The sequence below is a fragment of the Chiloscyllium plagiosum genome, unplaced genomic scaffold (genome assembly GCF_037043375.1).
Source record: "Chiloscyllium plagiosum isolate Xiang-an unplaced genomic scaffold, Cpla_swu_hap1 HiC_scaffold_3, whole genome shotgun sequence".
Classification (NCBI taxonomy): Eukaryota; Metazoa; Chordata; class Chondrichthyes; order Orectolobiformes; family Hemiscylliidae; genus Chiloscyllium; species Chiloscyllium plagiosum.
Window position 1 is genome coordinate 36007897 of NW_028270141.1, and position 18603 is coordinate 36026499.

Consider the following 18603-nt stretch of genomic DNA (forward strand, 5'->3'; position numbering starts at 1 on the left):
TACCTTCCAGCCAATGTCCCAGACACCATCTTAGGAAATGTCCTTTCCCACTGGGAGGGCAGACCCAGCAAAGGTGGTGGCACAGTGGCAAACAAAAACAGTCAAGAGGCAGTTGCCCTGGGGAAATCATCCACATTGACTCCATGTGGTCTCAAGCCATTAGGGGAGACATGGGGAAGGAACCTTCGGGTCTTGTACCATCCTCCTCTTGCTGGTCACAACACTCAGACGAAGCACAGTATTTGATATTGAGGATATCGGAGGATGGCAAGGGCACAGAATGTACTTTGGTTGGGGATATTTCAATGTCCATCATCAAGAGGCTCAGTAGCAGCACTATAGATCAGGTTGGCTAGGTCTTAAAAGAACAAGTTGCTAGACTGGGTCTGCAGCAGGTGGTGAGGGAACCAATAAGATGGAAACATACATTTGACCTCCTCTTCACCAATCTGCCTGCCGCAGATGCATCTGTCCATGACTGTATTGGCAAGAACAACGACTATACAGACCTCTGAGACAAAGCTCTGACTTCATGCTAATAATACCTTACAATGCGTTGCATGGCATGATTACTACACTAAATGCGACAGACTTCAAACAGATCTAGCAAGTCAAGACTGTGCCTCCATGAAGCACAGTGAATTATCAGCAGCAAATGTACTCCAACACAATCTGCAAATTCATGACACAGCATATCTTCAACTCTTATTACCATTAAGCCAGAGAATCAAACCTGGTTCAAAAACAGTGCAGGAGGGCATTCCAGGAGCATTATCAGGCACACCAAAAAAATGAGGTCCACAATAGGACTACTTGCATGTCAAAACAGCAGAAGTGTAGCGACAGGCAGAACTAAGTAATCCGACAACTGACAGATCAGATCTGAACTCTGCAGTCCTGCTCTATCCAATCGTGAATAATGGTGGACAAACAAACAACTCCCTGGAGGAGGAAGGCACCCACAAATATCTCTATCCTCAATAATGGGAGAGTCCAGCAAATCAATGAAAAAGGCAAGTTGCGAATGCTTCAGCAAATTTTCAGTCAGAAGAGGTAAGTGGATGATCCAACTCGTCCTTGCGACCCCCCACCACCGAGGTCCCCAGCATCTCACATGCCAATCTTTTACCAATTCCATTCACTTCATACCATATCAAGATATGGATGGAGGATTAGATAATAGAGGCTATGGCCCTGACAATATTCTATAACCGTACTGAAGACTTGTGCTCCATAACCTGTATAACCCTACCAGAGCTGTTCCAGTAAAAGTTAAAGATTGTCACCTACCTGAAATTGTAGAAAATTGCCCAGGTACATCTTGTACACAGAAAGCATAATAAATCCAACCTAGCCAATTACTGCTCCAGTATACTCTCAATGATGGAAGGTATTTTTAAACAGTGCTATCAAGCAACAGCTGCTCATTGACACCAGTTTGGGTTCCACCAGGGCCACTCAGCTTCTGACCTCATCAATATATACCTTGATTCAAATATGGACAAAAGAGCTAGCTTCCAGAAGTGAGCTAAGAGTGACAGCCCTTGACCAAGGTCACATTAGACCTAGTGCGGCAGTAAGGAACCGAAGCAAAACTGGAGTCAACTCTTTGCTGACTGGAGTCACACCTGGCACACTGGAAGATGATTGTGGTCATTGGAAGTCTGTCAGCTCAGCTCCAGGAAATCAATGCAGGAGTTCCTCAAAAGCAGTGTATAAGGCCTAACCATCTTCAACAAGACATGGATAATAGCTAGGACTTGGGCTGAAAAGTGGCACATGGAAACAAAAAGCTCCAATAAAGAGATAATATAACCATTGCCCCTTGACACTCACTGGCATTATGATCACTGAATCTACCGCTAAATCAACATCCTGACAGTTACCGTTGACCAGGAACTGAACTGGTCTTGTTATATAAACAGTGGCCACAAGTGCAGGTCAGAGGCTAGGAATCTTACAGTGATTAACTCACCTCCTGACTGCCCAAAGTCTAGATCATAGTGGTACTGGAAAAGCACAGGTCAGGCAGCATCTGAGGAGGAAAATCGACGTTTCGGGCAAAAGCTCTTCATCAGGAAGGGAGGAAATGATTTTAACCCTCCTGACTCCCCAAAGTCTGTCGACCATCTACAAGGCACAAGTTAGGAGTGTGATGGAATACTCCCACTTGCCTAGATGAATGTAGGTCCAACAGGACTCAAAAAACATAACATCCAGGTCAGTGCAACTTGCTCAATTATTTCTGGATGTGGCACATGTCACTTCACCACTCTATATGCAGTGCTGCTACTGACAATCTACAAGTTGCACTGCAAAACTTCACTGAAGATCACTGGACTGGATCTTCCAGAACTATGACCACTTCCAGCTAGAAGAACAATGGCAACAAATACATGGGAACACCAGCACCAGCAAACTCCCCTCAAAAAGGTGCTCAACATCCTGATTTGAAAATATATTGCTGTTCTTTCACGATCACTGTTTCAAAATCCTGGAATTCCCATCCGACAGCATTGTGGTTCTACCTACAGCACAAGGACTGCTTTGGTTCAATAAGACACTTTATCACCACTTCAAGGATAATTAGGGATAGACAACAAATTCTGGCTTAGCCTGCAAAGACCATATTCCACAAGCAAATAATTTAAAAAAAAACTTTCACATACAAGTAGTGTGAAGTAAGAACCACGCACAGATTCAAGCCTTACCACTTATCAAATAGATAAGAGAAGATTGGCAGGTGGAGAAATCAACCAATTACCTCAGTTTTGAAAAAAAAACCAACAAGCGAGACCCAACCACAGTCTGGGTTCTGAAGCATAAAGCTAAAGCTAGTTTTAAATTACATTCTGAATGGCAACATTTCTGCAAATCATAACAGACTAATGCAAGGAGCATTTATACCTACCTTTCCATTAATAATGGTATCTATGCTCATTAATGCATATTCTTCCGAATCCAAATCAATCCCATTTTGTGTACAAGCACAGCCATCGACAACTGGGTTGCCAGCTAGGGTGACAGAGCCATAGAATTAGGAAAATACACATCCAATTAACCTTAACTGAAAAATAAATGCAGCTTTATAGCATATTTCAACACAAGTTCAAGTATTATTGAAACTGAAGGAAGCAAAATAATGTATCAGTTAGGCAGGCAGCAACACAATTCCATGTTTTAGGTTCACAATTTACTTGTAATCTTTTCCTTAGAATTCTATACGCTGCAAATTACATGCAATGGAGATATGAATCACACAGTATGTTAGTCAGATTAACTATTTCAGAGTATCTAACTTCTCAAATCCAGTTTGCTTTGCTTCTTTAAACTCAGTACAAGAAAGTTGTTTTGTTCATATGCAATCAATTCATAACATTCGGCATTTCAGACAAAATAAAGATGAAATTTTACAATTACATTTTCTCTAATGGTATAGGTGTACAGTCAGTTCTGCTATAACATGGTAATTCTGTTCTCATACAATCCCGTGTTAAGGAAACCACGTAGTAGCAGCACCATTAAACTAATGGGACCAGAACCACGTCATAACCAATACACGCTTTAAAAGCTTGCATTTTAGAGACGGTGCCCACAATTCGTCAATCGCGTTATAGCGAATTCGCATTAACAAAACGCACATTATAGCAGAATGACCTATATAGCATCATCTCATAATATTGTTAAAAACAAAATGGGATTCACAGGTGGAATTTTTACCAGGCTTATTGATGTGCTGCCTTCAAATTTTAGCCAACAGATGTATGAAATAAACGAACCAAATTCTAACTCAGTTCTGAAGTATCATCATACTGGACTTGAAACGTTGTTTCTTTCACCACAGATGCTACTAGACCTGAGTTTCTACAGTGTTCGGTGTTTGTTTCAGATTTCCTGCGTCCATACTATTTCCCTTTTATTAGGGGCACTAATCTGACTTTCATAATGTGCAAATAACTTACTTTTAGATAGTACATTCCAATAACTTAGACTTTAAAATAATTCAGGTGACTTCTAGAACGTATTACACTACTGACTGAAACACATCAAGATTCCCAGCACTTACCTTTATAAATATCTTTCCTGAAGTAGAACATCCCTTGGCGTACAGCATCACGCTTTTGAGCCACAATTAAGTTCTCATCCACCTAGGCCAATACAAATGTTTAAGATTTTAACATTTAGTTACTAGTTTAAATCAAATTCTGATTTCGAAGTGCTCTGACAGAGTTGAATGCACCCCCCCATTCAAATTATCAAGTTACTTTCAAAATTGTAGTCATCTTTGAAAGTTCTGTACTTGTCACTGTGTCTTCACTATACGTTCCATACCAATAACTTCATACAGATGAACAAAAACAAAACCTGCTAGAATGGTGGACAAGACACAAAAGCTTGAATTTCACAAGGCAAAACTACCAAAACTGAAAGGAGAAAGAAAAAGAGGAGACAAGCAAATTAGCTGGCCCAGAATGATTGAATGCTGACACTTTTGTTGCATCTCCTACAAAACAGCTCGTTGAACAGAACATGCAGCATAAAACTTTTGTTCAATTAAAAGATTCTGTAGCATTGTTAATTTTCCAACATTGCTTCCCTGAAACTAGCCAAAACTTTGCAAAATTTTAAGAGTGAAAGAATTTTTGTACTATTGTACACCTAATGTAAACAGTTATACAACCACAAAATTGGCCACACCCAATATCAAACTAATCACTAGTTTTCCTAGTTGCGCCCGATTGTAGGTCTTAAACACTTAGTGAGTGCAAGTACAAAAGTTTCAAATACTTTTATCTACATAATCAGTGAATCTGGTACATGGCTCTGGGTAACAGGGCTTCCCAAAATGGAGGTCAGGATTCTACGTGGCGTTGCGAGCTTAGAGGCAGCAATGGCTACCATGAAACTCCAACAGTGCTCTAACAACTCTGCTCTCATTTTAAACATGGAAAAGTGCAAGGCAATCCATTTTGATCAAAAGGAATTTAAAAAAACAGATTATCTAACTGGAGAGAAACTTCAGTATGCTTTGGTGCAGAAGAATCTGGATGGCTTTGTACATGAATCGTAGAAAACTAGTATGCAAATCCAGACGGTAATAAAGGAAGTCAAATGGAATTTTGGCATTTATTGCTGAACGAAAAGTATTAAAAGTAGGAAAGTGTTGCTGCAAATGCACAAGGCATTAGAACTTTGGTCCCCTCATGCAGAGATTAGATTAGATTAGATTACTTACAGTGTGGAAACAGGCCCTTCGGCCCAACAAGTCCACACCGACCCGCCGAAGCGCAACCCACCCATACCCCTACATTTACCCCTTTAACCTAACACTACGGGCAATTTAGCATGGCCAATTCACCTGACCCGCACATCTTTGGACTGTGGGGGGAAACCGGAGCACCCGGAGGAAACCCACGCAGACACGGGGAGAATGTGCAAACTCCACACAGTCAGTCGCCTGAGTCGGGAATTGAACCCGGGTCTCTGGCGCTGTGAGGCAGCAGTGCTAACCACTGTGCCACCGTGCCGCCCACTGTAGCTGATTTGAAAGCATTTCAGAGGAGACTCATGTGATTGATTCTAGACAGCAAAGTTTAGTTGAAGCCAAGATGAGATTAGCCATGAATGCATTAAAATGGCAGAGTAGATGAAAGGAGCTGAATTGCTTATTCCTGTTCCCAGTTCTTATGTTCCAATATAAAACCTATGTGTATTATCTGCGCAATGACATATTACACCAACATATTTAGCTTAAATAACATTTATGCACTCAAATGGTTAGGAGGAGACAAATGTAGTAAAGATATCTCAATATTCCTGACCCTGGTGGCCACTCGGAAGCCTGCAGTACAAATAAAAAGGTCTGTGACCTGAAAAGGTCAGAGACCAGAAATATCACACTTTCTCAGCGGCTGCCACAGTTAGTAAGTATTCCACACTTAGTGTTTTCTTTTGTGTCTGCATGAGAAAGTGTCAGCTATCAGGTCATTTGAATTTTTACCGCGGCAATGCTCCTCATATCGTTGATTTGGGGCATGGGAACTTAGGGACAACAGTGGAACATTTAGCTTTGCAAGCCTCTGCCATTATTCATTCAGAACATACGATTTCTAATCCAATCCCATATATCCACCTTAAAAATTACCAACAGACTCATTTGTTGCTAGCTAAAAAGAATGTACCAAAAGATTACCACATTTAACATTTATAGTGTTTCTTAGATTTCCTCCTGAGAAGTATGGCTACATTTTAAATAAAGTCCACATAAGAATTAGATCTTAATCTGCAGTTCCCCTTAACATCATATATAAAAAAAAATCAATTCACTTCAGTTAAATTCCAAGGATTGCACCCAGAGGCTCTGTTAAAGCAAAATACTGCAATGACAGACATCTAAAATCAAAACGCTCATGTGTTGATCTGAAACATTAATTTGTTTTCTTTCCAGAAATGTTACTCCATGCTGAGTATTTCCAGCATTTTCTGTTCATAATTCAGATCATGTCTCATCTTTCCTCAGAAGCAAGCTTTGGAGTTCTGGTATCATTCTAATAAATCTCTGCTGGCTTCTTCCAAGCCAAGATATCTCTCCTAAATATCCAGATGGAACCATTGCTCTAAGTATGGTCTAAACAGGCCTTTGAATTACTTTATTGACATCTAACCTTTTGTAATTCTTTCATGAATAAAGACCACCATTATATTTGAAATTTTATTTTCACAATCTATGACATTTTAATGATGGCTAGACGCAAGGAGTACCCTCCATCATATTGTGTAGCGTTACCATCTTGATAAACGGGACAGACTTGGAACATATTGAGTAACTCAAAACAGAGCACCCCATCAGTTACAGTAGAATTCAAGTACACAATCTGCCATCTCATAGTCCATCATATCCCCAAGTTTACCATTATCGAGCAGAGAGATCAATCTTGATTCAAAGAAGACTGTAGTAGCAAGGCATGCCAAAAGCATCACTAGGCATATTGAAACATGGAGGTATTTCCTGAAGCAGCTATAATACAGGTCTACTTGCATACCAAACAGTGGAAGTCGTATGCAATAGGTAGAGCTAAGCGATCAAAGTTTGTGAGAACTTTGATCCCACAATCAATAAATATCCCCACCTTCAATGATGGGGAACCCAGCACGAGGATATATAGAGCCAAAGGATTGGCATCCATCTTCAGCCAGACATTGAGTGGATGATCCATCTCTGCTTCCTTGAGGAGGCTGCCAGCCTTACAGATGGCAGTCTTCAACTAAGTCAATTCACTCCAGAAATGGCTGAAGACTACTACAAAAGCCATTGGTCCTGGAAACATTGCAGAAAATTGTACTGAATCCTTGGTCCAGAACTTAAATGGACTCAAGCCAAACGGTTTCAGGATAGCCACAATACTAGCATCTACTTGACAATGGAAAATTGCCCATGTACACAAGTAGTATGACAAAGGCAATCTTGCCAATTACTGCCCCAATCTACTCTTAATCAAAGCGGGAGATGAGAGAGGATCAGTGTTATCAAGTGACACTTGCACAGATATAAACTGCTCATTAACACAGAAACTTACGCCCTCATTACAGCCTTGTTCCAAACATGAACAAAACAGCTGAACTCTTGAGCAAAAGTCACACTGCCCCTTTAAAGTCACATTGAATTTTGTATCGGCAGAAGGAACCCTAGCAAAACCAAAAATCAATGGAAATCAGGATTAAATATACACTGATTGGAGTCATACCTAGCACAAAAGGAAGGAGGATATTGTTGTTGTGATCAATCATTTCAGCCCTAGGACATCTCTGCAGAGCTCCTCAAGGTGGTGTCCTATACTCATTTACAGCTGCTTCAATGATGTTCCGTCCACCATAAGGACCAAATTGGTGAAAGTTACTGATTGCATAACGTTCAACAGCATTGTGACTGCTCAAATACTAAAGCAGTCCATGTCCTTGACAACATCAAAGTATGGGTTGGGGTAAGTAACAAGTTAAATCCACACCACAAACACTAGCCAATGCCTAATCTTCAATAAGGGAGAAGCTAACCATTACTGCTTGGCATTCAATGGGATTACCATCACTGAATCCATCTTTTTTGGGGGGGGGGTGGGGTCTCATTCAATAGAAACAACTTGACACGGCATATAAATACCGTGATTCCTAGAGAAGGTCAGAGGCTAGGCTCCCAAACCTGTCCATCATCTACCAGGGAGAAGTCAGGATGGATGCAGTTGCCAAGAATACTCAAAGTAGACAATAAACAGGGCAAAAAGCAAAGCTTGTTTAGCACCCATCACCATCCTCACAGTGCAGAGTTGCAGGAGTGGGTACCATTTACAAAATGTACTACACTTAAACACAAAGGCTTCTTCTAAAGGTGCAGCCTCTATCACCTATGGGGTTAGAAATTCAATGGGACCAGATGTACAGCTCAAAAATGCACCTCCCCCAGAACAATTAAAGATGGGTAACAAAATGCTGGTCTAGTCAGCAACACCCACGTGCCATGAACAAAAAAAATCTGATCTTCTGCCACTGAGCTAATTTCCTAATCAAGTCAACAATTTGCCCTTGAGCTTAGACTTCAGCAACAGACTCTTTATAGAGAGGGAGGAATTTCATAAGCAGAAGTGAAATATCAATCTCTCTCTCATTGTATGATTAAAGAAACAGGTGATCAGCTATAAAAGATCAACACAGGTTCAATCCGGAGTGTGGTAACAAGGACCTCAGTGCCCCTTTAGAGGGCAAAAATGAATTTTTGTTCAAAGTCCTTTTCTTAAAAAGAAAGGGATGTTCAACTAACCAAAACTACAAAATTAAAAACAAAATTACCATGGAGTTAAAAAAACTTCAAATAGAGAGTAGACACTGGTGTTACTTTTTGACACATCCAATGTTTACATTAGATGAGGCCACCTGTCCTGTTTAAAAGTAGATACTAGGAGTTCAAAAAGGAGAGCTAGATATTATAATGAAAGTCCATGAATATCTTTTCTGACTGCTTCAAACTCTTGTCCTGCAGAAAACACCAGATTCCTGAACAGCAAGGCTTGAATGTCATAGTTAACATATTTATTGAACCTAAATTAGCAACTATTTAGTTAACAGACGGCTATGACAGATGTTGCAATGGATCTAAATTTGCTGTGTTTTTGATGAGCTTCTGTCAGAAATCTGCCAGAGCTCTCTACCAAAAGCACTGCTCTACTCTACTAATAAATTAAAACAGTAATATGAACGTAGATTAACATCCTTCTCTATTCTAGCAATTTATAACTAGCTGGGGAAAATTCTAAGAAGCCCATTTAGATATTAAGTGAATATTACAATAGAATGTTTAAGAACATGGTTCTCAGTCAAGAGAAACAAGTTCTCTTAAATGACAACTCTCCCCTGCCCTTTTAACCTCTAGGAGCTCACCAACGACTTAGTTACTCCATTCAGCTGCCTCTGCTCAACATGGCAAACCTTAATGCTGAATTCTCTAGGTTCTTCCGATTTTCCCCATGTACTAGATCTTGTCAATTAAATCCACCAGTTCCTCCATTTCTGACCCTGTTCCTATTAAACTGATTACCCAACTTTCCTACCTGGCTCCCAGATAGCTCATATTAGCAAGATCTCTCTTTAGATACTGTTTCCCTCTCAAATAAACAACTGATAAACTATAGGCAAATGTAATATTAGCATTCAGTTCAAGAGTGCTAGAATACAGGAGCAGAAATATATTGCTCTGGCGATATAAAAGGCTCTGGTCAGACTGCATACCGAATATTCAAGAACAGTTTTGGATGTTGTAAAGAAAGAATTTGCTGGCAAGAGGTGGGCCAGAGGAGGTTTATAAGAATGATCCCAGGAATGAAGGGCTGTCATATGAGAAGCTGTTGATTCTTGGTCTGCACCTCAATGGAGTATAGAAGGATGAGGGTAGGGAGATTTTTTTTAGGTTCATGAGAATGTTCTCAAGAAAGAAAAGCTTAACATATGAGGAACATTTCAGGACACTGTTTATACTCTATGGAGTGGAGAAGGATGGCAGGGGGATTAATTGAAATATACAGAATGACCTGGACAGAGTAGATATTTCCATCGGTATGAGAAACTATGACCCCAGGGCACTGCCTTAGGAGTAAAATGAAGACCTTTTAGATTGGAGAGAAGGAAAAACATCTTCAAGAGGTTCAAGGGTTATGGGGAGAAAGTGGGAGAATGGGGTTGAGAAACTCAGTCATAATTGAATGGCAGAGGAGACCCAATGGGCTGAATGGCCTAATTTCTGCTCCTATTGTCTTTACAGTTTTAGGATTAAAAACACAAAAGAAAGAGGCTGGAAAATAATGAAGATGACATTTCTGCTAGTAGGAGACTAGCAGAAGACGGAGGACGAGGACGAGGAGGAATCTTTTCAGCCAGAGGGTGTTGAATCTGTAGAACTCATTCCTGTGGAGGCCACGTCAGGGATTCAGAGATTCTTGATTAGTAAGGGGATCACAGGCTGAGGAGAAGGCAGGGGAATGGAGTTGAAAAACATAGGCACAGAGTCAGATATGTACAGCATGAAACAGACCTTTTGGTCCAACTCATCCATGCCGAACAGATATCCCAATCCAATCTAGTCCCACCTGCCAGCACCTGGGCAATATCCCTACAAACCCTTCTTATTCATATACCCAGATGCCTTTAAAAGTCGCAATTGTACCAGCCTCCACCACTTCCTCTGGCAGCTCATTCCATACACGTACCACCCTCTGCGTGAAGATGTTGCCCCCTTAGGCCTCTCACCACCCTCCGACTCTGGCTCAAAGGTAGAAAACAGTGGGCCAAACGGCCTAATTCTGTTGCTAAGCCTTATTCTCTAATTAAATAGAACAAAGCACAGGAACGGGCCCTTCAACCACAAATGTTGTGCTGAACATGATGCCAAATTAAACTAATCCCTTCTGCCTGCCCATGGTCCACTGTCCTCCATTCCTTGCACATTCATGTGCATATCTGAAAAGTATCTTAAATGACCCTTAAATACTGGAAAAACAGAAACAAATATTTTTATTCCCAATCACAAGTTTCTCTCTCCTGTCCTTAACTCCATTTATCTCCCTGGTAAGCACTTAGAAAGGTGAAATCAGTCTGAACATACCCGACATAAACTCATGCATTCCCATTCTGTACCAACACCCGACATTACCAATGCCTCACTTCAGTTGCTGCTGAAAACATACCAATGCATCAACACATCACCTCTTGGCTTAAGTAATCCAGTGCACCCTGACCGACCACCATAATTCTGCTCACTGTGAAGATTGTCATTCAATATTCTGAATGGCTGAATCTAAGTGGAAGCGAAATTTATATTCACTGGTACAACTAGTATCTTGGAATTGAAAACTTGCCAAAAATACATTTGAAAAATTTCACATTTAAGCAACACAACATGGAAGCTGCATTCCTAGAAATTACAATAGAAACATGATAGAATTCAGATTAGAACAATTGAATGTAGAGTGATAAATATCCAGAGTCCTTCAGCTTCTGAAAGTTCCAAAAACCTTTTCTATTATCTTTGGCAAGAGAAGAAAATTTAACTAATTTACCCAACTTAATCTTAACCACAGTCAGTTCTGCTTTAACATGTGCTTCTTCAATGCAAATTGAAGAATTTAGACCATTATTTGTAGTACACAACTCTCACTACCTGTATTGGTTATAATGCAATTCCATCCCCATTAGTTTAAATGGCATGGCTACTGTGTGATTTTCTTACAGTGCAAGATTGCACAAGAACAGAATTATCGTGTTACATCAGAACTGATTGTATTTTCCTTCTAAAATGTACAATTTTCATAAAAACTTTCAGCAGTATTTGATCTGTACTTTCTCTGCATTCAACCAGATTCTGAAGAGAAATAGACCATACAAGCAATTTATTTTAAAAATCAATGAGTATTGCCAATTCCAAGACTCAGGCAAAAGTTGATTTGGTCTCCAATTTTGAGATTCATTATTTGTGAACTCTTCACCTCATTTCTAGTTCAGAGTTCAAATTAAAAGCACTTCCTCAATATAATGTATCTCAACATCCTAAAAATGTCATTCTTCAAATTTATCTCCAAATTACATGAAGAATCATCACCATGTTTCTCCGAATCCTAATAGATCAATGTTCTTGAAACTGACAACAATAGCACTTCAAAGAAAACTTTCTCAATTTCCTTTTTTTACTATCTTTGATCAGACACATATGTAACAGGCAGATGATTACTCACAGTCCTGCCACGGATAGGTTGCTTGCCTCACAGCTGTTACTGATGAACTTATTTCAACATACAAGGTTAAGGGGACTTGACAGGAGGGGGACACCAAGAAGCTGTTTTATCTGATATGCTGGCAGTTTGGGAGACAGATTTTAAAAATAAGAGGTTTTAAAACCTCTTAAAAGATGGAGATGGACTGGTTTCCAAAGGATTGTTAGACTGAAAAATTATCTTCCCCAGAAAACAGTAGAAACTGAATCACTGAGCTCTCCAATAGTGACAGTGGATAGCTACACTTCATACAGCTGTTATGTAAATGAATGAGAATATTAAAACATGCATCCTAAATTCTATGTAGGTGGTGGGTTAAATAAAATAAAAGCAACCATCAGTTAAGCTGCAGCAAATTCTAATAACATTTATCATGCTGAAAGATAATCTGATTTTATATTGTTATTATAATATAATAAATATGCATAGACACCCCCTTTGGTCAGTTCGCAAAGGAAAATTCAATCCTCTGCAGAAAGACAATGTCACATGTAACAGGATATGCTGCATGTAGGTCATTGTCCAATTTTCTCATCTCTTAGGTGCTTTTTTCCACTTAAAAATGCTGGATGCAAACGGACAAGTCTAACAAGAGTCTAGTTTGTTCATAATCTTGTGCTTGCTTATAAATATAATTAATATACTTTATAGACCAATATGTTGGAGGAACTACTTACTTTTGAGAGTGGAATAAGAAAATCCAACTTGTATGAAAGGATTACTCTGGTCAACAGCACAACAAAGACCACATATGCAGAATTCTCAAAGTCTGTCAATTGGACCTGCAAATGGAATGTTAAAAAAAAGAGATTCCTGTAAACAACTATATTTATTTTTAAGGGATGCCAGTTTGCCTGAAACTCTAGCGATAAGCACATTGTTATTATTAATATGGGGTAATGCAGCAATTTACATATGCCAGGGATTATTGTTGGAAAATGTCAATGCAGATACAGCAATACATGAAGGAATTCAGAATTTCCTAATAAGCAAAACATATAATTCATCCAGGGGACAGAAAAAAAGAGCACATGCATTCTAAGGTTCAGTGCCAGCTATAAAAGGAAGTAACACTGATACTCAATACGTCCAAGTCATTGAGTTGATAGTGTAGTATGATAGATGTCCATATAAAATGCTTTTAGAGGGCTTGAGCTAATGGTTACTAATTCAACAGAGATAGTAAACTAATTGGGGGAAAACACTAGTTACACAGAACTATTTATAGAGTCAGAGACATACAGCATGGAAATAGACCCTTCAGTCCAGCTCATCCATGCCAACCAGATATGCCAAACTGAACTAGTTCCATTTACCTGTGTTTGGTCTATATCCCTCTAAAAACTTTTCTTATCAATGTATCTGTACAAGAGTCTTTTAAATGTTGCAATTGTACCCACTTCTACCACTTCCTCTGACAGCTCTTAACTCTCCCCTTCCTTATCCTCACTTTTGTTGTTATTGTACTGCCCCTGATGGGCTTTGCATGTAATTGATTCAGAAATACAGGCACTTTGGTGGTGGGAGGGCTAGGATCAAGTCCTGTCTAGTTTCAGATAAAGTAGTCGTATATATCTGAACAAGTTGATGAGACAGATCTAGTAACAACTAGTTAAATAACACTAGTATATGAGAATTAGGATAAAGAGAGGAGTTGGGAGGATCAGAATTTTCAATAACTTGGTACTTCAACAGAAATATAAAAATAAGTCCCGAGAGCTCTGAAGATGGCAGGATAGTTGAAATTATTTTCAATTGTTCTAATGAACAGGAGCAGACACAATAGCCAAAACTTTGATCAAAGAGTACTCAATTACTTAACACCCCCCCAATAAAGCAATAATTTGGGAAGAATCATAGATAGGAGTGTCAATACTACAAGGCATCTGATAAAACAGCTGTTTCTTTTTGCCAGCTAAGCAAACAAAATGGAGATCCAAATAAAAATGAAATACGTTGGCAATTTGCCCATCTCTGGTTCCTCCAATTATCTATGAAAGGGTTCTGATTCGTGCATCTATCAGAATTATGGAATAAGGCTTAAAATCTATAGTATGGTCATTAATGCAATCTGGGTCACCTCTAATGTGGAGTAAGCACTCTGCCCGGTAGTTATTTACATTAAGACTAACTGACTTTTAATTGGATGTCTTTTCCAGTGCAAAACCAAAACTACCTAGTATTATTTTGTTACTGCTACAGAAGCAAAATGTGACACTCAATTTGAATCTACAACATGTGCCTCAAAAACGTGTTGCCTTCACTTGAAATGCCTGGGGCCCAATGCTGGGGCCTCAAGGACATTAAAGAACCAGAGTTTTTTTAAAATATGTATAACACAAGAAAATTGCCTTGATGATCTGTATTGAAACTAAATACAATTATTTTGTTATGATTACAGCACTTACCTCCATAGGTCGAAACTCCACTCTCCATCCAATTTCAGAATTTGGGGGTGGTGGCTTGAATCGCATGGTTTGCCAATTTGTGGATTGTATGTTCTATAGGTAGTCATATGCACAAGGAATTATTTTTAAGTTAGTTTTCCTAAAACATACAATTCCTATGATATTTTCAAAACATTTTATTCAACAAGATGTCTGTTGACTGATTAAATACTCAAGACTGAATCTCGATCGGCTCGGTGGCTCAGTGGCTAGCACTGCTGCCTCACAGCACCAGGGACCTGGGTTCAATTCATGCCTCAGATGACGGTTTGTGTGGAGTTTGCACATTCTCCCAGTGTTGCCTGGATTTCCTCCGGGTGCTCCAGTTTCCTTCCACAGTCCAAAGATGTGCAGGTCAGGTGAGTTGGCCATGCTAAATTGTCCACAGTCTTAAGTGCAGTAGTCAGGAGTAAGTATAAGAAATGGGTCTGGGTGGGTTATTCTGTGGAGGGTCAGTGTGGTCTTGTCAGGCCGAAGGGCCTGTTTCCACACTGTGGGTAATCTAATCTAACTTCAGTTGAGTTCTTTCTGGTTAATGCACAAAATCAATGCCAAAAAAATAAGCTTTTACTAGGACTACTCTAATATTAATAGTCAAAGTGATATTTTACTTTAAACATCGCAAAGAGTGTGTTAAATTATGTGGTCATACTTTTTAAGAGTTGAATCACAGGACAACTTTGTTTTAAAACAAGTTATACCTGAAATGATTACCTATGCCATGGCCAGCATTTCTTGGTTTAGTGCTCACCACTTTTTCCACCCCCAACAATGCTCTTTGCTTCCTCACTGCACGAAAATGCTAAATATCCTCACCGGTGAACACTGCTGTACTGGGGTTGGATGCTGAATAGTGTTTTCAGGATGCAATGCTTTGACAGTTCAATGGATTTGCCAAAAGTTAGATTCCTATAAAGTTTTAGATCTGCTATGAAAACTAAGTAAATCAATGTAAAAACCAGGACAAGTAAAAGGCCAGGACAAGTCTGAGCACTTCTGGTCACCTACAGAACAGTCTCAGTAGTTTAACCATAGCAATTCAAAGATGTCTCATCACCTAACATGTTGCTAGTGTTAATATTGTAGGTTACCTCAAAGTGGTCAGACTCATTTGCATCATCCAGATTTATCTTTTCTGCATACAGTGTCAAAGGATCACGAATAAAAAGATGAGCTATATGTTGCGCCAGAAGATGATCAATACCTGAAAAACATTTCAAAGTTCAAAAATATTTCTTCGGTACACAAGATCAAGCATTAAGATTAACACATGATCATGATCAGTTTTTTTTGTCCGATATTTGGCAACCACTGACAGTAAGTGCAGTGAGGGGCTAATTAAGCAAAAACACAAGCTTCCCACGAAGATCTGTAGCTCAGGTTGTCGATGAGGTAGTTGGTTAGCTCAGTGAGCTGCTGGGTAATCGTGCAGACATTTCTTAACCATACTCAGTAACAGAGTGACTTCTATGAAGCGCCGTTCTGTCCTGCTTGGCTTTTTGAGAGGTTTGGTCTGTCAAAGTGTGTGCCACTTTCAGGTTTTTTCTGCTACTGGGTCTCTGTCTGTCGATGGCCTTTGATTGAAAACCAGGCTTCCAGGGACACACTTGCGTGTCTCTGGTTGGCTTGTCCTACTAGGGGAAAAGGGGCACAGTTAAACCAGGGAGGGTAGAAGGCCAAGATGAGGGTTCAGCAAATGTTAAAGTTTCCAGAACAAGTAATAAGACAGTATGGAAAGTCTCAAACTTCAGGCACAGCAAATAAGGGACAACTATGAGAAGGGGGCCAGTTATTGTAGACTAAAGGGTGTTGCACTTAAAATGCACACAGCTTACAAAACAAGGTAATGGACTTGTAGTGCAGATTGAAATCGGCAGATACAAATGTGGGCAAAGAGATGAGGCTGCAAGGAGATCAGGGCTGGGAACTAAACATCAAAGCATTTGCATCCTATCAAAAAGGACATGGCAGAGGGAATGGGGTTGCTTTGTTAATGAGAAATAAAATTATAATGAATAGCGATAAGTGGTTAGAGTCAGAAGGTGTAGAATCTGCATTGGTAGAGTTGAGGGATAGCAAAAAAAAAAAAAAAGACCCTGATGGGAATTACATACAAGCCTCCTAGCAGCAGTCAGGATATGGGGAAGAAAATAAGTCATGAGATAGAAAAGATATGTAAGAAAGGCACTATTACAGTTAGGGACTTCAAAGAGAAAGGGAACTGGGAAAATCAATTAGCAGCAAATTCCAAGATTGGAATACAAATGTGGGAAAGTGAGAGGTTATGCACTCTGGTGGAAAGAATAGAGGTGTAGACTATTTTCTAATATACAGAAAGGGTTTGAAAATGAAGCACGAAGGGACTTAGGATTCTTTGTTCAGGATTCACTTAAAATTAACATACAGAGCAGCTGGCAGTTAGAGGGGCAAATGCAATGTTAGCATTCATTTCAAGAGGGCCAGAGTACAAAGAACAGAAATTTAGGCGGTATAAGGCTCTGGTCAGATTGCATTTGGAATATCACGAGCAGTTTTGGGCCCCATGTTGCAGGATGTTCTGCCAATGGAGGAGTTCCAGAGGTGGCTTACAAGAATTATCCCAGGGATGATGGGTTTGTCATATGAGCAGCAGTTCAGGACTGGCAGTTGAGACAAATGAGAGAGAGAATGGATTGAAACTCAGAAAATCTGAGGCGCCTGGACACTGGAGAAAATGTTGTTTTCACTATTAGGAGAAATTAGGATCTAAAAAGGGCACAGCCTCAGAATGAAGTGACGTATCATTAGAATTGACATGGAGAGAAATTTCTTCTGTGATAGGACGGTGAATCTGTAAAACTCAGTGTTGAAAAAGGCTGTGGAGACCAAGTCATTGAGTGTGTTTAAGACAGAGATAGACAGGTTTGTGATTAGTAAGGGGATGAAGGGTTTCAGGGAGAACACAGGAGAATGGGATTGAGAAACTTAACAGCCATGAGCGACTGATGGAGCAGAATGGCCTAATTCTGCTCCTGTATCTTATGATCCATACTTATAACATTTCAGAAATAGTAATGACCAAGTGAAGCAATGGAATGACAGTTACTTATAGTATAAGGTTTTGCAGATTGAATGATGTACCACCTTAAAGTACATGAAAAAGTCCAGGTCAAACACAATATTCAGGTGGTAAAGTAAAAGGAGAAGTTGGGGACAAATTGAACTACAGAATACTGATGAAATTCAGATGCCATTGTATGTTTTAATTAATTCAATTATTCACATTTGTTGCAGAAATTGCAAAAGAGGTGGGAGCAAGAGTGAGCAAGTGCACAAGGGGAAGTGAGCACACGTAGGCTTGCTTGGGTACGTGGGAGGAGAAGGGGAACAATCAATGGATGTGGAAAGATGCACAAATATGCAGAATAAAAATTACATGAAATACCAGCCTCCCTTGCTATTCACCAAATATCCCCATCCACTGTTCAAAAAGACTATTTTAAAAACACAAAAGTATTCTGCCATTTTTTTACTGCAATTATTTTTGAAAATCTTTCAATCCTTACAACCACCTTAATAGTACTATTGTACAAAGGCATCCTCGGAAATGAGATAATCTGCACAAGTTCATACTGTCCAAATAAAATTTCTTTAAATAAGAGAGCAATTTGGGAGAAACTAATGCCGAGATTGCAAGCAAAATCTTATAGAAATAAGCTCACTAAATTGACGGTGTAATGGACACAAAACATGCAGAAGGATGACAAAGGTTTATAAAAGAATGTTCATTAAAAATTAGGAATTGTTTTATGGTGATTAGTCCATGGAAATTTGTTAAACAACTCATTGCTACACCTCAACTGGGT

The 18603-nt window shown here is 39.5% G+C and overlaps 1 protein-coding gene across 5 annotated transcripts in view; it reads right to left on the reverse strand.

Annotated features, from left to right (window-relative positions):
* The window catches only part of gclc (glutamate-cysteine ligase, catalytic subunit), a 68366-nt gene that overhangs the window by 6000 nt on the left and 43763 nt on the right, over positions 1 to 18603 (reverse strand). For all 5 annotated transcript variants that reach the window (XM_043679578.2, XM_087978419.1, XM_043679584.2 and 2 more), the window contains 5 exons: positions 15850 to 15962; positions 14720 to 14812; positions 12989 to 13093; positions 4067 to 4148; positions 2912 to 3015 (listed from right to left, as the gene is read on the reverse strand). In XM_043679578.2, the coding sequence (XP_043535513.1) occupies positions 2912 to 3015; positions 4067 to 4148; positions 12989 to 13093; positions 14720 to 14812; positions 15850 to 15962 (497 nt within the window). The remainder of the gene's footprint in view (positions 1 to 2911; positions 3016 to 4066; positions 4149 to 12988; positions 13094 to 14719; positions 14813 to 15849; positions 15963 to 18603) is intronic.